The sequence below is a fragment of the Salvia hispanica genome, chromosome 2 (genome assembly GCF_023119035.1).
Source record: "Salvia hispanica cultivar TCC Black 2014 chromosome 2, UniMelb_Shisp_WGS_1.0, whole genome shotgun sequence".
NCBI lineage: Eukaryota > Viridiplantae > Streptophyta > Magnoliopsida > Lamiales > Lamiaceae > Salvia > Salvia hispanica.
The window spans coordinates 34,174,409-34,197,785 of record NC_062966.1 but is presented as its reverse complement, the minus strand read 5'-3'; the positions used below and the strand labels follow the sequence as shown (position 1 = coordinate 34,197,785).

The window sequence follows — 23,377 nt, the reverse complement described above, 5'->3', positions numbered from 1 at the left end:
GGTACGTCCACATTGAAAAAATCTAATATGAATTAATTAATTTCTTGCCCATTTTTATAACATATCCTTGTTTTTAAAATATTTAATGAAGCATAATAAATCCTACCTTTGAGTGCGATTCTTATGATTACACCAATGTAAGTAAGTGAGTTCCATGACATATAATGATCAACCTTTTAGATAGTAGGAAGTCAACCTTGTAGGGTTTATTATTATGGAGTGTCAAATATATGTATGTAATGAGTAAAACATTAAATTATAATCTCTCTTCACCCCTTTCATTTTTGTGTATGGGAATTATAACTTTACAGAAAAACAAGAAAATGAAAATTTCACATATTATTGTGGTATATTTTAAAAGATTATTAGTACAGTACTATATCAGATTAGTCAATAGTCCATCTAAATGTATGAACTTGATGTTCTTATCCCAAACAGAAAGAATAAATTACTATTTACAAACTATTGTTTTGTAGGAATGATACACAATTAAAGAGATCATATTTATGGTGTTATCAAATAGTGGAGGTTGAGGAACATGTTTGTCATTAAACCACAACTTGTACCATATTCTGTAAAACATCTCGTAATTAAATTTGAACAATAAAATCTTTGATTTTATCTAGTACTATATTTTGAGTGATTTGTGAAAGTGTAGGTATTTTTCGTATTGTTTTTTATTCCGTGTTTTCGTGATGATAGAGTTTGTGTTACTTACTAATTTTTATAATTTACATTTCAATGATAGATTTTTTCATATGAGGCAACTTAATTATAGAATATTTCTAACTTCAAAATCTATAATTTGGAGCCAATGGTGTTTCGATTCGATATATATCACTTAATCTAATCACCACATGTTGATCGATTTGATTTCCGAGACCTTCTAACATGTTCCTCACGACTCACGAGCGTGTACATTCTGCACCATTCTGCACATTAATAATAAGATAAATTAATAAGATTGCATAAAAAATGAATTCACAAGCCCAATCCCAATCCAAAGCCCAAGCTAAAGTTACAAAGGAAATCTAGCCCAAGACCAAGTCCTATATCATTAGATAGGTAAAACTACAAAACATATAAATGAACACTCTATTATAATCTTAAATAAAATTTGCACGCACTTAAATTAGACAAAAAAAGGACTTTTCATCTTCCATTATAGTTTATTTTCTTTTTTTACTTAGGGAAGGGGAAACGAATTTAATCTTTAGACCTCTATTTAAGTGTAATATTAAAATCAAAATAATGTTTTTAGTTCCAAGTATATTACTCCTTGATAAAAATTTTACTAAGTACTCCATATAATAGTAGTACTCCTATAAGTTATAACCCATGTGTATTAAATTTATAAAATTACGAAAATCAAGAATATAACAAAAGAATCATATGGCTAACTTAAAACTGAACTTACAACACAAGAATGGACGTCGTTGCATCCGCACAAGAGCTCCCCATTTAACAAATCCGTCGCTTCAAATGCTCCTCCTCCCTCACTCCTCTGCACCAAAATTTAATCCTCATTTTTCATTAACAACATTTTAATCACATTTTCTTTCTTTATTTTTTCACTTTATTGAATTTGTCATTTTATTCACTATGAAGCCTATTTTTTATGGACAGAGATAGTATAAACGATACGGACCTTATAAAAGTCGACGGCCACAAAATTAGCCCAGCGGTTGCCGGCAGCGGCATGACACGTGTGGAGCATGTCGGCAAGGGCACCGGAATTCTCCACGCATGCGAGCAGCTTCATTGGCACCGATCTGAAATAGTTGACCAAAATCAGCGATTTCGAGGTGTCGCTAAGCACCGAAGACTCTCCTCTATTGAAACACTTGTCCTTCATTCCATCATCCCCATCTGCAATTATTTTAATTCGTTAGATAAGATAATACTGAGATAATATAAGATAAATAAATTATTTTTGTCCAATATACAACATAATAATATTGCACTGTGGAGACAGACCAAGATACATTGTCACATGCAGACTTACATTGATTTTCGACCATGTAATTCCACTGGTGAGCGATGCCTTCGGTGGCTTCCTTGGATTTTGCAGAAGTGAAAACGAGCAGCCTTTGATTGCCCGCCACCATGTCGGCGACGCGCGGCCAATCACCGCCGTTTTTCGGCATTTTGGACAGGGGAAACCAGTACTTCATTAGATCCGCGTCCGTGAAAACCTTTGTCAGTCCCATCGGTGTCTTCACGTAGTCTTCGAGAATTATTGTCACGATTTCCAATGGATTTTTCGACATGAACGCCTCAATTTCCCTCAATGTGTTTATCGCAGGTTCCTAGGGGTCGTTTGGCAGGAAAGATAGATAAGACAAATTATGATAAGCACATACGTACATTTTAAATTATTTTATGTCAAATATCTCCAAGATAGACAAAGGAAGGTACAAATTTAGTGTAGTCGTAGCATTGGCCTCCGAAGGAATGGCAGAGCCATATGTCTCCCTCGAAGTCGTAGGTATCGAGCATCAGAGCGCGGACGCCGTTCTGACAAGCCGGAGATATGTAATTAGTGATTAAATTTTGTGGAAGAAATGAATTGAGAGTTTGGAGATCATACATTGAGTTGTTGAGTGATGTTGTCTTCCTGGTTTGTGAAGGTAAGCCTTGGTTGTCCATCTTCGATTGCAAAAGCGTTGTGGGTTGTCAAGAAAGCGTATTTGTTGAATGGTAGTGAATTGTTCTACAACAAACATTCAAGTATCTAGTGTAAGCAATTGAATAAACATGGCTATTTAGTTGCATTATAGTATTCTACTAGTACTAATATTGATACCGTGGGAGATTACGCATGCCGTGGTAGACCGAAAAAACATGTTCAACTAATCACATGACATAGTTTAATACACCTGGTCTCAAATCTCCATCGTATCTTTAATTTTTACACATATACGCGTCACGTCAAAATTTCGGATATATACAACGTCTGATATTTTAGCTATGAGAAAATTTAGTAAAATGTCAAAATCATGCTACATATAGTCATTTTAAAAGGTTACAGGATTAATTAGAAATTGACCAAATTTATTGGTTTTTCAGCAGATTGCCCAATTTTAAAATTAGCATTTCCTAAATAACATAGCATTTCCTAAATAACAAACAAAATTTTCATTTGGTTGGATTAGCAAGAAATCTAGGACCACTCCATCAATTCAATATATAACCACAATTTTCCATAGTACTACTAATTACTTAAATAATTTTGAAGAGAGATAGAGATTGTACGAGTAGGCTGAACTGATTGGTGGCGGTTGTTCTCACACATTTGGAGCCTTCTACTTCACAAGAAAGGCAATAAAGGCCCGGCCCACAATCTGAGCCCGACGAACAATCATCTCCAACCTGCATCAATCCATTCATCAAATGAAAAAACACAAACTCAAATAAAAAAAAACTATTACTAATTATTCATATAAAGCAGACCTTGCAAGCTCCATTAGAGCAGGCCGAGCCGAGCTCTAACAGAAGCAACGCTGTGATTGCTGCAGCAAGCACTCTCCGAGTCGCCATCAAATTATATAAATCTATCCCAAAAATATGAAATTTGCCTTCGAATAATCAAGAATTTATTTAATTTGACTGAGTAACCAAAGGAGACGATTGTTTTATACTTTATACATGTATGTAACGTTGAGCAATAAAAGACGAAACTTGGTTTAGTATTATTCCATGCCAAGCTGCCTAATCAATGCTCATACGACTTTTGGAATGAAATCATGAATCTTTCATTTTTGTGAAATAATTGTTTAGTGGCTTTTACTAATATGACAAGATTTAATTTTAACATTAATTTGGACAGTTCTTGCGACTTTTTTGAGGTTATATCAAGAAGACAAAATCAAGTTTTTTTGTGCAGATTTGCAGTTAGTTCAATTTATTGTACAAAATCAAGAGTCAATACTAATATGCCTTGACTTAGCATTAACTGATATTGTGATACATATAACTGTAATTAGCATTAACTAATACATACACATGAAACACATACATACCTGTAATATAAATATCATTCATTAAGTTTTAGTAACATTTTTTACCCACTATAGCTAGATTTATTATATAAGGTATTCAAATTGAGATGATAAAATAATGGGAAATTGGTCTCTAAAATCATGAACTTTGCCTAAAATTTGGTATTTCCCATGAACTTTGAAATTGGTATATAATATCACAAACTTTGCATTTTGTTTGGTATTTCCCAAACTCACTCAAATAAGATATTTTCATCAAAATCTTATTTAATATAGGCAACCTTGATATGCTTTATAATATTTGAAACCACTTTTTAAGTTCATAACATGTAGCATAAAAAGTCACGTTGAAAACTACGTTGATTTAATTGTGCCAAGTATGATAAAAAAGCCTCGTAAGTTAGTCAAATATAGCAATAAACATGCCGTGGGAAATACCAAACAAAATGCAAAGTTCGTGATATTATATATCAATTTCAAAGTTCATGGGAAATACCAAATTTTAAGCAAAGTTCATGGTTTTAAAGACCAATTTCCCTAAAATAATTATGAATTAAGGATTATTACTATTTAAAATAATTGGGCCGGACACCTATAAATGGGCTTGAAGGTCCAAACTGATTGAAGCCCACAAAGAAAATGTAGATGGAAAGTCATTATTAAGAGCTGCAGCTTTCTTTGCTTAACTCTAACTCAAGCCCAAACACGTGGACTATACATACTTTTTTCCTTTCTTTCCTTCAACCAAAATTCTTTCCACATCCATCTAACAAAATCATTATCAACAATTCCTAAAAAATTAGTTGAAGAATAAACACCATCATTTTCTTGCCATTTTTCATCTTTTGGCTAAAAAAAGTCCCTTCAAAGGTTTGGATTTTGTATCACGTTCAAGAGTGCTAAAATATGTTGATTATCAATTGATCATATACAGGAGTATTTGATGTGAATAATCAGATAAATAACACAAGTATAAAATATTAGATCCAATCCAACCGGCATGGCATGTCTTCGATGGTAAGTAGGTTAGTTAAAAAGGCTCCCTCAACTTCAAATGCATGTTTATGGACATTATTTTATTTTTCTAGGATAAATGGTCGATTTTGTCTCATTGTTTGAGGAGTTTCTTTAAAAATGCCTCATCATTTGAGTAATTTAACATAAGATTTTTAGGTAAAAAAATGTCCCATAACAAACACAAACAATGTGGCAACATCGACCATTTATCATTTCTTTTATTCCTTGAAAATACTCCCTTTTATTTTCAAGAATATCATTTTCTTGGCCATTTATAGAAAACTGTTCTCTGTTAAGGAATGTCTTAGTACTGATTAACCAGAAATTAGATTATGACATCTGAACCAAATTGGAAAATCAATTGCTTAATTACACATTAGATTCATAAAAAAGTAAATATGTTCTCTAGAATGTTTGTTGACCAAAATAGATTATACTAAAAAACCAACAACAAATTGGCAATTTCTTATTTATTTTTGCTTCCAACATTTCAAGCTCTATTTTATATATAGTAAAGCTATGTTTCCTCTTTTATGGAGTACTATTATTTATTTATAAAGTGACATGAAGAAACATGAATTCCATAAGTTTTATATATATATGCAATGCAGCAGACTGCAAATGTCACTAGCATCCAACTACCAGAGGGTGGAGACATTTCAAATACTCTACAAAAACTTTCACTTTACTCATATCTTTCTTACATTCTAAACATCTTCCCTCCAACAAAAACATACAAATTCTGGCTCTTACACAAACATAAATTCTGACATTGTCTTTCTCAAATTCAAGAAAACATGAGATTTTTCATTGCAGCCTTCTTCCTATCAGTGCTCTTCTCTTCCACAGGTAAACATGACTTGTGCCTCTTTCTATCATTTCTGCAGTTAACAATGTTGAATCTTCTCAATTCTGTGGTTTTTTCGTCTCCAGCCGCCTACGATCCGTTGGATCCAAATGGGAACATCACAATCAAATGGGATATCATGTCTTGGACACCAGATGGCTATGTGGTTAGTTACTCACAATCAAAACAAAATCTTGTTTCAATGACATTTCATCTATAAGCATGTTGTCTTAGTCTTCTGTTTCTTTCCCATAGGCTGTGGTGACGATGAACAATTTCCAAATGTTTCGACATGTGATGAGCCCCGGTTGGACTCTGGGGTGGACGTGGGCGAAGAAAGAGGTGATATGGACCATGGTAGGAGCACAGACCACGGAACAAGGCGACTGCTCCAAGTTCAAAGGCAACATCCCGCATTGCTGCAAGAAAACGCCGACAGTGGTGGACTTGCTCCCCGGGGTTCCTTACAACCAGCAGTTCAGCAACTGCTGCAAAGGTGGAGTCTTGGCCGCCTGGGGCCAGGACCCCACGGCCTCTGTCTCCGCTTTCCAAGTCAGCGTTGGCCAAGCCGGGACCACTAACAAGACCGTTAAACTTCCTAAGAACTTCACCCTGTTGGGCCCAGGGCCAGGCTACACTTGTGGCCCAGCCAAGATCGTGCCTTCGACAAATTTCCTCACCCCTGATCGTCGTAGGAGGACTCAGGCGCTGAGTAAGTCAGCCATTTTTGTGATTTTGATGAGAATATTGTTGTTCTGAGATCTGATTGTTGTTTGCAGTGACATGGAATGTGACATGTACATACTCTCAGTTTCTGGCGCGGAAACACCCTAGCTGCTGCGTCTCCTTCTCGTCTTTCTACAACGAAACAATCACTTCTTGCCCTTCCTGTGCCTGTGGCTGTGAAAACAAACACAAGTGCATCAAGTAAATCTTGCTTTTTCCTCTTCACAGTAGATATGTTTTTTTTCCCTTACATTTTATAAAATGAACATGGTTGTTGGAACAGACCTGAGTCGAAGCTTCTGAGTGTGGTGGGAGTGAACACTCCGAGAAAAGACAACACGCCTCTGCTACAATGCACGCACCACATGTGCCCGGTCCGGATCCACTGGCATGTGAAGGTGAACTACAAGGACTACTGGAGGGCGAAGATCGCCATCACCAACTTCAACTACAGGCTGAACTACACGCAGTGGACCCTCGTCGTTCAGCACCCGAATCTCAACAATGTCACCCAAGTTTTCAGCTTTGATTACAAGCCTCTAGTTCCCTACGGCTCCATCAGTAAGTTCTCTCATCTCTATCCACGGGCCATCGCGAAATCAAGATATAATCTGATGGATTCAAAACTTGACCTGCAGATGACACAGGGATGTTTTATGGCATGAAATTCTACAATGATCTGTTAATGGAAGCAGGGCAATTTGGTAATGTACAGTCTGAAGTGCTTCTTCAGAAAGATAAGGACACTTTTACCTTCAAGGAAGGATGGGCGTTCCCCCGGAAAGTCTACTTCAACGGCGAGGAGTGTATGCTACCCCCACCGGAGTCTTACCCCTTCCTGCCAAACTCTGCGCCTCAGAGTCGAGCTTTCCTCACAACATTCATAATTTGTGTTGCGTTTTTCTTTCTCGCAATGATGTCATGATGATTGGGTTCCAAACCTTGTAATGTTAGAAATTTTGAGGATATGATCAATTCTACAGAACCAGATGAGAAGATAATATACTTGATAGTGCAATTTGCACTGCCATTTTTTCCCACACTCTTAACTTTTTGGTTAGTTAGAACTTAGAAGAGATGGTGAGCTGAAAATAGATAATTTAATTGAAGTACAACATATCAAATTGTCCTCGTCTCAAATTTATGAACATGAACAACACCACAGAAAATAATGCAGATGGGATTCACCAACAATTACAGCTAGAAATCTTATGATTTTGAGCACCTGAATCATGTGAAATACATCAGAACTTGAGTTGTGATCAATTACCCCTATATTATCTGACAAACGATATTTATATAGTGGGTTGTGATCGATTGAGATTTTTTTAGCCTAATTGATACTCCCTCCGTCCGCTATTAGGAGTCTCATTCATGGACGACACGAGTTTTAAGAAATGTTAAGAAAAGTGGGTGGAAAAAATTAGTAGAATAAGAGTCCCACTTGTATATATTAGTTTTAAATAAAATGTGAGTGGAATGAGTTAGTGGAAGGTGGGACTCTATTACCATTTATGGTAAAAGTGAACCGGGACTCTTATTCGCGAACGGAAGGAGTAATTGAGATGCATTATCGGCCACTCATTTTTATTGAATGAATGGTCCAGATTTTACCACACAGAAAATATATTTAGATTTATTAATTATGAAATGGCGGAATAGCAATTTCATGTTTTAATTATTCTTAAGCCTGCCGGGATGCACGATCCAGAAAATACAATCTACGTTGGAATGACACGAGCTTTTAAAAATAAAATCTTGACTTTCCTTATTCTATATTTCATCTAAAACTCAGACTTGAAACTCCAGCAACTTTTAAGATATCTGATCTCTCTCGCGTGCGCGCATTTGTTCAGACTTGAAAATCAAGATTTCTGATTTCACCTCCTCGCGTTTGTTTGTCGAACATAGCTTTTTGCAAAATCAATGGCTGCTCATGTCCGAAACAATATCAACACCGATGTTTGGTTCCCCCTTTCCGCGGAAGAAAGACTGCTTGCAAATCCATGGCCCCAAAAGGCATTGCCATCAAGAAAACGATTACTAGTATTTGGCGCATACAATCAGATTGGAGAATCAAGTTTAATCATAATGCACTCTAGGTGTTTAGTGATATTCTCCAATTGGGAATTAGTTGCTAGAATTAGATTCAAGATTTAGCTATCTCTTTTTTTTAATGTCAACTATGCACATATAATGTCAATTATGTTGGGAAAAGTGGTGATAATTATCAAAGAGTATCAAAGATAAATTGATACTTGCGCAGCGGAACCAGGATAATTCTTTTCCCTCTTGCTGGATTAAATAATGGGACCAAACCAAGAAAATAAATTTGGTGCAGAATAAAACGTGAGACGAGAATTTTACGTGGAAAACCCAAATCGGGAAAAACCACGAGACCGAAGTCTAAATCTTCCACTATGTATATAGTAGGCTTACAAATTCTCCCTACACTCTATAGGGGAAACACAAAACTCAAGTTGAATAACTTGGAATACACACAAGAGGAGTGAGCTACAATTTTAAGGGAGATAGGAATTTTTCCTCACTTTTTCTTCTCTCAAAATGCACTCACCGAAACTCTCTCTTGCTCTCTTTCTCACTAGTTGCTATTATCTGCAACTCTTGCACTCTTCTTCACCGATGGAAGTGAGCTCTATTTATAGAGCAATTGAGCTGCAATTTTCTTCCCCTACAACCGCCACTACAGCCGTCCCTATAGCCGCAATAGTTGAAGGAGGATACCATATGTGGACTTACGTAGTGTAAATACTGCCATTTCTATCTTGTTGCATTTATTGCAACATCTTCACCAATCTTTTATGGTCAAAGATGGTGGCTTCCACATGGGGTGGAAATACTCAACAATTCTCCCCCCCCACCTCATGTGGGGATTCAACGAGACCCGCTTGTTGCCTGCAGATCTCAAGCTTATCTCGGGGTAAGGACTTGGTAAGCATATCGGCACCGTTTTTATCGGTGTGCACCTTCTCCAGCTGCAAAAGCTTTTCGTCAAGTGCTTCTCGTATCCAATGATACTTCACATCAATATGCTTCGTTCTTGAGTGAAAATTCGAATTCTTACTCAAGTGAATTGCGCTCTGACTGTCGCAGTAAAGCACATACTTCTCTTGCTTCAAGCCCAACTCTTTTAGAAACTCCTTCAACCACAAAAGGTATAATCTATAACCAAACTCTTCATGGGCGTATCCCAAGAAGATACATGGTTTGGTTTTGTCATCAAGCTTGGATCTCTCATCTTTTGGAATGTGCACGAACGCCCTGCAGCCAAACACTCTCAAGTGTTTGTAAGACACGTCTTTTCCGGACCAAACTCGGTCTGGAACGTCACCGCCCAGAGGAGTTGACGGAGAAAGGTTGATCAAGTCAACTGCAGTCCTCATAGCTTCACCCCAAAAGGATTTGGGCAGTTTGGAATGCGACAACATGCATTTGATTCTCTCACAAATCGTTCTGTTCATCCTCTCTGCCACTCCGTTGTGTTGAGGAGTCTTTGGGACACTTTTCTCAAGCTTGATACCATGGTTCTTGCAGTGCAGCTCAAATGGGCCTTGGTACTCGCCGCCATTGTCTGCACGAACACACTTCAGTTTCTTTCCCGTCTGCCGCTCGACTTTTGCTTGAAAATGCTTAAAGACCTCCAAGGTTTGGTCTTTGGCTTTCAAGGCAAAACACCAGACTTTTCTCGAAAAATCGTCAATGAAAGTGACGAAATATAATGCGCCACCAAGAGTTCTGTCTTTCATGTAGCACAAATCTGTGTGCACCAGATCAAGAGGTTGAGCTCTTCTTGAGGGAGAGAAGCTCTTGAATGCGACTCTGTGTTGTTTTCCGGCCAAACAATCAACACAGGTTTCCAAATGCATTCCTTTTACCTCAGGGATGAGGCTTCTTCTAGCCAAGATCTCCAGACCTTTCTGGCTCAGATGTCCAAGCCTCTTATGCCATATCTCAATGGAGGAATTTTTGACGACTGCATTCACCTCTCCATTGGACAACGTTGCATGCATCAAGTAGAGTGAATTTTGCTTTCTACCTTTTGCTGTAATGATGGAGCCTTTTATCAACTTCCATTTTCCTTCGCCGAAATGGTTGATGTAACCATCGTCGTCGAGCTTGCCGGTGGAAATAATGTTGAGTCTGATATCAGGAACATGTCGAACATCTCTCAGAACGAGCTTGCATCCCGTGTCGGTGAACAGATGAATGTCTCCTATACCAGCAACTTCTGTCACGCCGTGATTGGCCATTCTGACTTTGCCAAAGCTGCCACCGGTGTAGGATGTAAACATATCATGGTATGGGGTAATGTGATATGATGCACCCGAATCAACGATCCAGTCCGTTTGTTGGCATGAAGAACTCACACAGGCGTCATCGCAAACTACGACGACATCGCCATCAGTTGCAACTGCCGCTGTGTCCTTCTCAGCATTTTCATTATTTCCCCGCGTTTGATCTCTTTTCTTCTTTCTGCAGTCTCTCTCGTAGTGGTTTGGACCACCGCAATAATGGCATTTGAAGTCCTTTTTGTGTTTAGACTTCCCCCTGGATTTGTCTCTCATGTTTTGAGAGTTTCTATTTTTACTTCTCCCTCGATCACTATTTTCAGCAACCATCGCCTTTGTCTCAGAAGAATGATCTTGCTCCCTTCTTCTGGATTCTTCGTTAAGAAGACAATCTTTGACCATCTGCAAGGTCAGTGCTCCCCCTGGAGCCGAGTTGCTGATAGACACTGCAAGAGTGTCCCAACTATCCGGCAACGAACTAAGTAGCAATAAAGCTATCACTTCATCATCAAGAGAAATCTTCATGTTGATGGATTGGTTGATGAGACCCTGATATGCATTGAGGTGCTCCGTCATGTTGGCACTCTCCACATATCGCAATCGAACGATTTTTCTGATGATGGATGCTTTGTTCAAGGCATTTTTCCTCTCGAACATAGCTTCCATTTTCTTCCAAAGAACATCAGCCTTTTCCTCATTGGCGAAATGATGGAAGATACTGTGTTCGATGAAGCGTCGGATGTAACCAACAGTTTTTCTGTGCATGATGATCCACTCATCATCACTCATATCATTTGGTTTGGCATCATCTCCATGTAAGGGCAAATAGAGATCCTTACAGTAGAGAAGATCCAACATGCTTGGCTTCCAAATTGAGTAATTCGATCCGCTCAATTTGAACATGCCACCAAGCGAACACGATTCCTCCATTTTTAATCCGCCTCAGAACCACGATGGCTCTGATACCACTTGTTGGGAAAAGTGGTGATAATTATCAAAGAGTATCAAAGATAAATTGATACTTGCGCAGCGGAACCAGGATAATTCTTTTCCCTCTTGCTGGATTAAATAATGGGACCAAACCAAGAAAATAAATTTGGTGCAGAATAAAACGTGAGACGAGAATTTTACGTGGAAAACCCAAATCGGGAAAAACCACGAGACCGAAGTCTAAATCTTCCACTATGTATATAGTAGGCTTACAAATTCTCCCTACACTCTATAGGGGAAACACAAAACTCAAGTTGAATAACTTGGAATACACACAAGAGGAGTGAGCTACAATTTTAAGGGAGATAGGAATTTTTCCTCACTTTTTCTTCTCTCAAAATGCACTCACCGAAACTCTCTCTTGCTCTCTTTCTCACTAGTTGCTATTATCTGCAACTCTTGCACTCTTCTTCACCGATGGAAGTGAGCTCTATTTATAGAGCAATTGAGCTGCAATTTTCTTCCCTTACAACCGCCACTACAGCCGTCCCTATAGCCGCAATAGTTGAAGGAGGATACCATATGTGGACTTACGTAGTGTAAATACTGCCATTTCTATCTTGTTGCATTTATTGCAACATCTTCACCAATCTTTTATGGTCAAAGATGGTGGCTTCCACATGGGGTGGAAATACTCAACAAATTATATATACAATTCATGTCAACTATACACATATAATGTCAATTATGTGTAAAATGTTGTTGACATTAATTATTTGTAAAATGTTGTTGTTGACATAATAGTTGACATAAATAATGTTTGTTGTTGACATCGTAGTTGACATAATGTCTATATAGTTGACATCGCGCGAAAATGACAATTATGCCCCCTAGTTTATATACTCCCTCCGTCCACGAATAGGAGTCCCATTTCTTATCGGTGTGGGTTTTAAGAAATGTTAAGAAAATTGAGTGGAAGAAAGTTAGTAGAATAGGGGTCCCAATTGTATATATTAGTTTTAAATGATATGTGAGTGGAATGGGTTGGTGGAATGTGGGGCCTCTTTACCATTTATGGTAATTATGAACCGGGACTCCTATTCGCGGACGGACCAAAATGGAAAAACGGGACTCCTATTCGTGGACGGAGGGAGTATCTCGTAGTTAAAATCGCACGAAAATTATGAATGAGTGACTGAAAATGCATCTTAGTTTTCAATTAGGCCCGAAAATCCCAACCTAATATGACCTTTTATATAGTTATATATCTTATGTTGACTGTGACATCTCTATGGTTTGATTCACATTTAGACTTTTTTTACTATTTTATATTTTTATTTTGATTTTAATATAATATAAGTTTTACAAAATTTATAAAAAGTTAAACTTCATTGGTCCAAAGGATGGCGCTAGGACAGATAGTGCCCTTCCCGCCGGTGGCTAAGCCACTTTGGGGCTATTGGATTTGGTCCCCCAACCAATATAACTTTATTTACTCCTCTACCATGTAAAATATCCTAAGCTCGAAATTCAATAGATGCAGATTTGATGCTTATTTTTAAGTTTTTATATTATTTTTTATGTTTAATTCCCTTTTAATATAATATTATATTATATTTATTTTCTTTTATTTTTAAATTTAATCTATACATATCTATGAATGAAAAATATTTTTTATCCAAATATGCAAATACTTCTACAACTACTACCAATTTATAGATTAGAGCATCCACAATAGCGGCTAGCTCACCGGCTAGCCGATTCGCGTTGCTAGCCGAACTATTGGAATCGGCCAGTCGCGAATCGGTGTGGGCTAGCCGATTTGAGGGCGCTGGCCGCCATTGTGGCGTGCCGATCGGCCAGTGCCAATTTTCGTTTTTTTTTTTAAAAATTTTTTTTGAAAACCTATATATACGCGATTTTAGTTTCATTTTCATTTGCACCACTTGTTTTAACGAGTTTTCTCTCTCTCTAAATTTCTGTACAAGAGCAATATCAAGCGATGGACAACAACAACGAGTCCAGTCTGGCGACGAGCGGATCTCAGACTCCCACGGTACCCGTGGGATCTGGATGGGGGCAGATGGGCCCAGGGTTTAACGTCCCTTGGCAACAGTTGATGGGGATGATGGCGGGAGCGCAGGGGGGATGCATGGGGGAAGGGGGGGATGCCGGGCGGGGGTGCAGGCCAGCGGCGGGCGGGCAACGCCGGGGTGGAGAGGTATGCCCAGATGCGGCAGCAGATGATGGGGATGATGTCGGTATGGCAGGGAGGGATGCATCCCGGGATGCAGGGGTCACCGGGGGGGGACATGGTCTATCGTCCCTCTCTTGATTTTTTGACGGCTTTGTCTCACACGTCGACCCAAGTGGAGACGCAGTTCACTGGCGATGACCTTTTGTCATTGCATGAGATGGAGATCGATTTCGGGGAGCCTGACACTCCCGTTCCAGCAGAGTCGGGCCGCGCCGAAGAAGAAGAAGGCCAAGGGGAAGGGCAAGGTGATCGGCGAGTCGTCGCAGCCCGCTGTTCACGACACCCCCACGCGGAGGAAGTGGACGGAGGATGAGTACGCCAGCGTGGCCAAGGCGTGGTTTTCGGTTTGCGACGATCCGCTGGTTGTTTGAGCAGCCTACTGGGGGAGGAACTGCCCGCACGGAAAGGACTACAGCGGGGAGGAGTGCCGGAAGGGGTGGGAACGCATCAGGGTCGCGGTCGGCCGATTTTTGGGGTTGTACGCAACGCCCTCCGCATGCTGACTAGTGGGCAGAATGAAGAGGACGCCCGGAGGATAGTGGAGAGTCAGTTCCCCTTGCCGGGGAAGTATAAGGAGTTCACCTTCTGGGAATACTATGTGTTGCTGAAGGAGGTGGGATGCGACTGACCCCACGGAGAAGAGGTTTCTCCACTCGCGTGCAAAAACGGAGAAGAGGTTTCTCGCGTGCAAAAACGGAGGAGCGGATGTACAAGGTCTTCCAAGAGTGGAAGGCCGCAACTGACCCCACGGAGAAGAGGTTTCTCCACTCGATGCTCGAGAATATGCAGGTGGATTTGGATGCCACGAGGGCACTGGTAGGGGGTTCAGACGCGGGCTCAGATACCCCGAGCGGCGACGGCGAGGACGGCGGCGGCAACGACGAGGAGTAGAGAGTGGCGGGGCTCGTGTGTGGAAGCACGTTTTTTTTAAAAAAAAATCATGTATTTTTTTTTATCTATGTACTTTTTTTTAATGAAATGAATGAATTTTCCCGTATATGTCTCGTAAATTTAATTCCGTAATTTAATCGTAAATTTAATTCCGTAAATGTAGTTGTTTTTGAATTATTTTTATTGCGGCTGGCCTAAGGCTGGCCTAAGGCTAGCCTATTTGAGTAAAATATGCTGATGTGATAGGTGGATTTTTAGTGCTGATGACATGGCAGAGAGAGAGAGTGGTTGACCTATGGCTGACCTATTCTTATTGTGGATACTCTTATGTCACAACTAATAATTTTATGTAATGAATTTCACGCACTCTAATATTTATATTAAGTCTAGTTTGTGTTTAGATTTTATTTGAAAAAAAGTGCTTAAAAAAGTTTATAGAATACTAATAGGATTTTAATGTATTTGTTAAATTTTATTAAGTCGAGTTTGTGATTTGATTTTATTTAAATAATTGCTCACAAAGCTGTAAAGTATTTTTTTTTTTGTGGATAAATTGAAAATCTGAAATCACTTAAAAATGATGAGAAAGACTGAAAGATTACAATATATCAACAAATCAACAAAACCAAGAAGACCAAAAAGAAGCAAAACCATAATCAGCAACTCTAAAGTGATTATTGCGTACACAAGTGACAACCATGAATTACTCATATGATATTATAATGCCAATGTTTTGAAAATGAGAGTAGAATTTTGGTGTGAATAATAATTTTATGAAAATAAATCTAATTCTATATTCTATAAAAAGAATATATAACAAACTTAAATTTAATTTATTTAAATTTTAGTACAAAATTAGATGATGCGGAGTTTATCCACCTATTAATTTTTAATGATTTCAACACTTTTTAATGTTTTCGGATTGAGTCTCGGACAAAATTTTGATTAAGAAATGAGGGATGGCGATTATTATTTAAGAAAAAAAGAAAGTGGAGTCACTATTAAAACATTTTAAAAATTGATAAGTGGAGTCACAATTTAATTTTAGGAAAATATGTTACATTATTTATTATCATATATAATCAGTATTTTTTATTATGTGACTCAGCATACTGCTTATAATTAAATAATTAAATTAATTCAAACTCATAATTATAAATTCTCTCCCTCTCAATTTGCTCTCCCAACCCATCTCTCTCCCTCCCTCCATCTATTTGTCTCTCATTCTCCAATTTGAAAACCGTTTTCTTGTTTCGGTCAACAAACTCCATTGATGGATCCCTTGTCCTATTGAAAGTTCTCAATACTCTACACACCTTTGGTGTTATATGGGCTTTTTAAAAGCCTTATCACACAATTTTTTTCTCTAATAAACCAATTTTATCAAAATTGTGCAAATTCATTACACAAGTAAATGCCCATTGTAAGAAATTTACTGAAAATAGACAAGTATATATTGTGCTCTAAAATTCACAGAGAAAATTGAAACAAATTATTGTGCTCTATAATATTATCACTTGTAAACATGGAAATGAAGATAATAAAAGACGTAAGAATCACAGAGTGTAAAATGTGTGACAGGTACAAAGTTTCTGTAAAATTGCAAATTATGTGACGTCCTTCCAACACCATCGGTAAAAAAAACATTTAAGAGAGAGAAGAATGAAAATGGGAGAATGATATAGTTGAGAGAATTATAAAAACAAATTTATTTTCCCATTCTTATTTCTAATCAAATATTCATAAATATGTGAAGATATACAAAATGATATGCTCTCAAATCAAACATTAATAATTTATGATAGATACTAAAGATAAGACTAAACAAATGAAATCAAGTCAAATCCAATGGAGCCAAAATTAAACCATAATAAAAATAAAAATACAGTTATGTAATACTAGTAATAATATCAAGCCTTTCCTAGTTGTATCCGTCTTTGCCGACTATATTGTATTCGTCTTGGTCTTCGTCGGCTATAACTAATAAATTTGGAGAATGCTCGACCTTACAGTTGAAAGTGCATGTCAAATACTTCATTACGCTCTGTGTCACTGTCCAATTTCCATGACATCCCTCCATCACTTTGAGACATTTCATGTTGGGAAGTATATGAGGAATTTGCTTAGAGAAACCAACTTTGCTTTGGAGAATCTATCAATCAATTTCAAACAACCATCACCATATACATACATACATATATAAGAGTAGTGATATAGGGAAACTACTACTTAAATACATAACTAGAGAAGATAAAGCATTTTTAGTTTAAAACAGAATCAAAACGCCATTATAGTGAACTAAATCATTTTGATCTAATGACTGAGATTTGTTCTGTAGTTATACACCTAATATTAGTTATAAAAGCAACATAGTTAGTGTATTAGTACCATGAGGAGATAGAGAAATGTACCTTGATAGTGTCCAAAGTTAGTGAAACTATGGTTGCGTTCCGTAATTGGTGAAGTATAGTAAGAAAGTTGATATGATTTTGATCGCGATAGTATTTACTCTTATGAATGTCTAAATCGACTTGTTCCAACATTGGGAGATTCGCGTGTGCACACTCCCAATCATGAGGAGACCTGTATGTAAAGGAGGTAAGCAATGGAGCATAAATGTGTCTGAGTCTATAGCAACCGTAGAGTTTAAAAGGTCTAAGCTTTGGAGCTTTTATATCAAGAGGGGTATTACGCGAATACTTGATGAGAGTAAGCTTCTCCATCTCGGGTAGGCCGGAAACGGGCTCAATGCTGTGGAAACCACACACTCTGAGGTCGAGCTCCTGCAGCGTTTTGCTGGCAAAAAACGTTGCGGGTAGCCTCTGTAGGCTGTAGCCGGGATACAGGATCTGGAGGTGGAGGGACCAAAGGCCGTGATTGATGGCGTAGAGCACGCAATTCTCCACGAATGAGCTGTCAACTCCGCCGTCTAGGAAAATATGTGCGTCGAATGATAGGTGGAAGTCGTGGACGGTGGGAGAGAAATTGGGAGACACGTTGGCAGTGAGAGCGCAATCGGGATTCCCTCTCTCCAAAGGCAAAGTCGTAGTGTTTGGGGAGGCTGAAGTGGAAGCGGAGGCCGGGGAGGAAACGCCACAGGTTTTTCCATCTCTTGGAGAGAGTAGCTGTTTCAACAGCTTGAAATATTCCGATTTTATCGAGGATGAGACGAAGAATGTCATCAGGGAGTTGGCTCAATCGGTCGTCCGCCATTGTTTAAACTTTAAAGTCAGACCTCTACTTCAGGGAGTTGGCTCATCAGGGCGTTCCCCTGGAAAGTCTACTTCAACGGCGACGAGGGGAGTCTTACCCGTTCCTGCCAAACTCTGCACCTCAGAGTCGAGCTTTCCTCACAATAACGTCAGAAATTTGAGGATATGTATCGATTCTACAGAACCAGATGAGATAATATACATGATAGTGCAATTTGCACTGACATTTTTCCCCACACTGTTAACTTTTTAGTCAGTTGAATTAGAATTTAGATGATGATGAAGATGATCAGACATGAATGAAGTAGCTGAATATAGATAATTTAATTGAAGTACAACGTATCAAATCGTCCTTGTCTCATTACATTTATATCAAAAATTTATGAACATGAACAACACCACAGAAAATAAGTAGATTGGATCCACCAACAATTACAGTTAGAAATCTTACGCTCGTCGCGGATTTTGTGCACCTGAATCATGTGACATATGCCAAAACGACACGGGGACGAAGAACTTGAGTTGGTCAATTTTCTTGGACTTTCACAACCAAGTTCTGCAATGGCAGCCACACTGACAGAAACCTTGAAGATTCTCAAACACATGAGAAGTGGAATGCAACAGATATGAACATAGTGATGAGCAGCATCAGCAGGGAGACGTTTTGTCGTAAACTGGAATTTGGTAGAAATGGATATGCATCCGGAGGCGGCATAACACAGTTATCACCATTGAAGTAAATTCTTCTAGGGAAACCCCATCCCTTTTCAAAAGTGAAAGTAGATTTGTCCTTCCGGAATAGAAGCTCCGACTGCACGTTCCCATTGTGGCCGGCTTGCTCAAGAAAGTCATTATAGAATTTCACACCGTATAGCATTGCAGTGTCATCTGTCACGAAAGAAAATAACGCAATGTGAAAAAAGCAGTGGAAGTTGAAATGTGCAGTGCTCTTTGAAGTGAAACTTACTTATGTTTTGGTACGGGTTTAGTGGCTTGTAGTTGAAGCTGAATATCTGTGTAAGATTGTCGAGGTTGGGGTGTTGGACAACTAAGTTCCACTGGCTATAATTCATTCTGTAATTAAAGTTCGTTATTGTGACCTTGACCCGCCAATAATCCTTGTAGTTCAACTTCACGTGCCAATGGACACGGATCGGGCACATATGACTTGTACATTGGACAAGAGGCGACAAGTTATTACTTTTTTCGCGAGCAGATACAACTGAGGCAATGTATGGTGAATCCGGGCTGCAAGGTGCAAAAGGAAAATTCCACAATTAGTGGCAAAGTTTAATTTGGGGGAAAAAGCAATGCAGAAGATAAAATATAGAAGCAAGAACTCACTCGACACAACTTCCTGGCTGAGTGAGGTTGTTTTGGCAACCACAGGTACATGTAGGACAAGGGACAATTGTATCATTGTAAAAAGACGAGAGTGAAACACAGCATGATGGAGTTTTTTGAGCCAGAAACTGTGAATACGTGCATGTCACGTTCCATGTCACTGCAATGAGAGAGAAGAAGTATGAGAAAGACTAAATAGGGCCAATTTGTAGGTCCACTTTGTTATCAGGAACCAAATGTAAAATCAAACAAGAATGGACAGCTAACGAGACCCCATTAAAAGATCATTTGATGCAGCCCCACCATGTTCCTCACTATCAAGAATCAATCAATATATTTGTTTGAAAGTACAGAGCAATGGCGTGCTACATAATTCATCATTATAATCAAATACCCGATGTATGAATAGGATATCATAAAGAGGATGGCTTACTCATTGCTTGCGTTGTTCTTCTTCCATCAGAGGTCACAAATTTAGTCGGTTTCACAACTTTTGCAGGTCCACAAGTATAACCAGGCCCTGGTGCTTTGAGTGTGAAGTTCTTAGGCACCCTAACTGTTTTATTGGTAGTTCCCGCTGCGCCAACACTTATCTGGAATGAGCTTGCAGCATTACTCGGATCTTGTCCCCACGAATTAATTACCCCTCCCTTACAACAATTTGCGATCTGTTGATTGTAAGGAGTACCAGGTAATAAATCAACAACCGTGGGGTCTTTCTTACAACAATGTGGAACATTCCCTTTATATCTTGAGCAATCTCCTTGCTCGGTGGTTTGACCTCCCATCATGCTCCAAATGACTTCTTTCTTCGCCCAAGTCCATCCCAAAGTCCACCCCGGTGCTGCAATGTGACGATATTGTTGGAAGTTGAACATTGTCACAACCGCCTGCAAATTTCAACAGATGCACAGGGATATTATATTAGTGGAGTATGTTAGACGGTCAGTATAAACACTTGCACATGATACAAAGTGTTGAAGGGTTGCATTCAAGGTGAAAATATATCAAACTGCAGATATGATAAATCAAAATAACACCTACCACATAGCCATCGGGTGTCCACGTGATAACATCCCACTTAATTGTGATATTGCCATTAGGATCAAGCGCATCGTATGCTTCTGAAGATAGACAACGAAAGTAAACAAGTTATAAATTGAAGACAAACAAACACATCAAACATCAAACCATGATGTAGCAGCACATTCTCAGCAGTACTCAAATTTCAGTACAAATAAATCAAACATAACTACAGCAATGCTACACTACATTACTGTGATCTATAAATACCATGAATCAAAATCTCACAGAAACCATCACACTTCAACACATCAACATTAACTAATCCTAAATCTCTCTAGATGAAATTAGTGAAATCACTAGCATTCTGATTGAATTTACATACACCCGAAAGCAGTAGACGAATCAATATTGGAGCAACCAAATTCACCTTAAATTCCCAATTAATAACTAAATTCCATTCCTGATTTAGCAAAAAGAAGCAATGAATACCTTAATCTCGAATTTGCCAAGTAAAGCAAGCTAAAAATGCATCCAAATCACAAAAGATCCGAGCTTTTTAATCGGATCAAACAGGGAAAAACAGCATTTATTATTCCCAGATAATTTGGAGCCCACCAAGAAAACCTTTCCCACCAACCAGATTTACAGTAACTAAAAGAAATTGAAAAGACAAGAATTACCTATGGAAGTGAAGGTGAAGCAAGAGAGCAAGAAAAACAGCAAAAATGAGGGAGATCTGAAGGAGAGCCCCATTTTCACCAGAAGCTAAATCTCTTGATAAGCCACCGCCTCTTAAGATCTGCAATTTGTAGAGAGGATGGCAACTGGAGCTCACTGGACTTTAAATAAAGTCAATTAGCTCAATATGTCATCACATTAAAAAATTATTTCTTTAATCTCAAATCTCTGTTAGCTTGTGATTTTTCATACACGCCCATTTTTTCAAGATTTTAATTAATAATGTGATGGCTGTAGACCGATTCAAATTGAATATGACAACTATACTATGGTATATAAATCAGTGAGAAAAGACAATTTTTTTATTTGACTAAGTTTAATAAACCGTGTTTTCTTTGTGACTTTTTTTCTCACTAAATGTAACTAATACTTTCTTAAATGTATGCTTACATAACGTTTTGTATAAGCAGTAATTAATTGGTAGATCCTTTGGTCTGGAAATTCAGCTGCTGACTGACTTTATAAATTATTTTAGCTTTATTTGTTTATGTAACCTTATAACCTATATCTATTTCTATGAGTAGAGTATGATTTTTCAATTTACAATTGATTGCAAATTACTACTAGTACAATTCTTAAAATATTTGAAAGAGTGTCATTCTCCAATTTGCGGAATTGACAGTGCTGCTCACTAGATTTTTCTTTTCTTTAATTCTAACATTAATTGCTTTCTTCTTCTCATTCTCCTTGATTTCAAATATTTACAAATTCAGTAATGTAAAAAATGAATATTTCCATCAAACTAGAAATCATGACAATAATTTTTATTTAACACGTGATATGGAAAAAATGGATATAAAATGGCAAAGTTATTATCTTTTGAAAATCGAGGTTGGTTATTTAAATACCTTGGGAAATTCCATTTGTGCAACGATTTATTATTTAAATGTTGTCATGTCTGTCGTGTGGAAATTTTATCAAACTGGAATATTTAAAAAAGAGTGAACTATAAAAATAGTCCATGCCCTATGCGTTTATCAAACCAATGAACCCTGAACTTTAAATATATCCACAGACAACCCTGGACTAAGCGTTTATCTCAAAATGGTCATTTTTCACTGTTTCCTGACAAAAATACCCTTTTGGGGGGTTTGGGGGGATTTGGACAATTTGGTTTTTTTACATTTTAAATCTGATATTATTTCAGCTATGTACTAAATCTGATATTATTTCAAAATTATCATTATTCTTCCCTTTTGGCATCCTTCACTTTGTTTTTTTATTTCAATATTAGATTTAATTTTATAAAATTAAATTTTAAATTTTAATTTTTAAATATCAATAATTTTTTTAATTATTAAAATTACTATTAAATAACAAATTAATAGTTTTAATCAATATTTGATAGTGTCTAATATTTAATCAATAAGGTACGACGACACCTTAGATTTAATCAATATTTAATAATTTTAATCATAAATAGATCATATAACACGATTTATTCCGAAATAAATATGCATCTAATGTATAGGAGAATTTGACTATATATATGATTAAAACTATTAAATATTGATTAAAACTAAGGCGTCATCGTACCATATTGATTAAATATTAGACACTATCAAATATTGATTAAAACTACTAATTTGTTATTTAATAGTAATTTTAATAATTAAATTTTTTTATTGATATTTAAAAATTTAATTTTATAAAATTAAATCTAATATTGAAATAAAGAAACAAAGTGAAGGATGCCAAAAGGGAAGACGAATGATAATTTTGAAATAATATCAAATTTAGTACATAACTGAAATAATATCAGATTTAAAATGTAAAAAGACCAAATTGTCCAAACCCCCCAAAAACCTCCCAAAAGGGTATTTTCGTCATGAAACAGTGAAAAATGACCATTTTCGAGATAAACGCTTAGTCCAGGGTTGTCTGGGGATATTTTTAAAGTTCAGGGTTCATTGACGAGATAAACGCATAGTCCAGGGACTATTTATGTAGTTCACTCTTTTAAAACAGAACAAATATTGATGCTTTCCGTTTTTAATCAAAAGCGATTAAAAAGATATTTATTGCACTTTATGGTGAATATAAATCTACCAAAACTTGATGGAAAGGGATGTAAAATA

At 37.5% G+C, this 23,377-nt stretch overlaps 4 protein-coding genes across 7 annotated transcripts; 1 reads left to right on the top strand and 3 right to left on the bottom strand.

The window, feature by feature from the left end:
• Positions 1-790: 790 nt before the first annotated feature.
• On the bottom strand, positions 791-3,571 carry LOC125207972 (PI-PLC X domain-containing protein At5g67130). Of its 2 annotated transcripts, XM_048107499.1 has the most exons (8): positions 3,454-3,571; positions 3,256-3,372; positions 2,591-2,713; positions 2,419-2,517; positions 2,006-2,309; positions 1,649-1,869; positions 1,418-1,504; positions 791-932 (listed from the first exon to the last, which is right to left on the bottom strand). In XM_048107499.1, the coding sequence occupies exons 1-8, from the start codon at positions 3,538-3,540 to the stop codon at positions 906-908; spliced, it is 1,065 nt and encodes a 354-aa protein (XP_047963456.1). In that variant the 5' UTR covers positions 3,541-3,571; the 3' UTR covers positions 791-905. The 2 variants fall into 2 exon arrangements, with proteins under 2 accessions (XP_047963456.1, XP_047963457.1); XM_048107500.1 differs by lacking the exon at positions 3,454-3,571 and having other exon boundaries at positions 3,256-3,378.
• A 2,102-nt stretch (positions 3,572-5,673) lies between these two features.
• Positions 5,674-7,631, top strand: LOC125207971 (COBRA-like protein 4). Its single transcript, XM_048107498.1, has 6 exons — positions 5,674-5,867; positions 5,952-6,031; positions 6,121-6,577; positions 6,645-6,792; positions 6,875-7,152; positions 7,230-7,631. The coding sequence occupies exons 1-6, from the start codon at positions 5,816-5,818 to the stop codon at positions 7,514-7,516; spliced, it is 1,302 nt and encodes a 433-aa protein (XP_047963455.1). The 5' UTR covers positions 5,674-5,815; the 3' UTR covers positions 7,517-7,631.
• Positions 7,632-16,820: 9,189 nt separating this feature from the next.
• On the bottom strand, positions 16,821-18,420 carry LOC125205685. 3 transcript variants are annotated; one of them, XR_007173812.1, is made up of 3 exons: positions 17,672-18,420; positions 17,391-17,562; positions 16,821-17,131 (listed from the first exon to the last, which is right to left on the bottom strand). XR_007173812.1 is itself a non-coding variant. In XM_048104754.1 (3 exons), exons 1-3 carry the CDS (start codon positions 18,159-18,161, stop codon positions 16,901-16,903), a joined length of 885 nt encoding a protein of 294 aa, XP_047960711.1. In that variant the 5' UTR covers positions 18,162-18,420; the 3' UTR covers positions 16,821-16,900. The 3 variants fall into 3 exon arrangements, 2 of the variants coding, with proteins under 2 accessions (XP_047960711.1, XP_047960710.1); XM_048104754.1 differs by having other exon boundaries at positions 17,680-18,420; XM_048104753.1 differs by having other exon boundaries at positions 17,391-18,420.
• A 67-nt stretch (positions 18,421-18,487) lies between these two features.
• On the bottom strand, positions 18,488-21,397 carry LOC125205684 (protein COBRA-like). Its single transcript, XM_048104752.1, has 6 exons — positions 21,242-21,397; positions 20,580-20,659; positions 19,969-20,425; positions 19,536-19,695; positions 19,159-19,439; positions 18,488-19,079 (listed from the first exon to the last, which is right to left on the bottom strand). The coding sequence occupies exons 1-6, from the start codon at positions 21,312-21,314 to the stop codon at positions 18,787-18,789; spliced, it is 1,344 nt and encodes a 447-aa protein (XP_047960709.1). The 5' UTR covers positions 21,315-21,397; the 3' UTR covers positions 18,488-18,786.
• Positions 21,398-23,377: the final 1,980 nt, after the last annotated feature.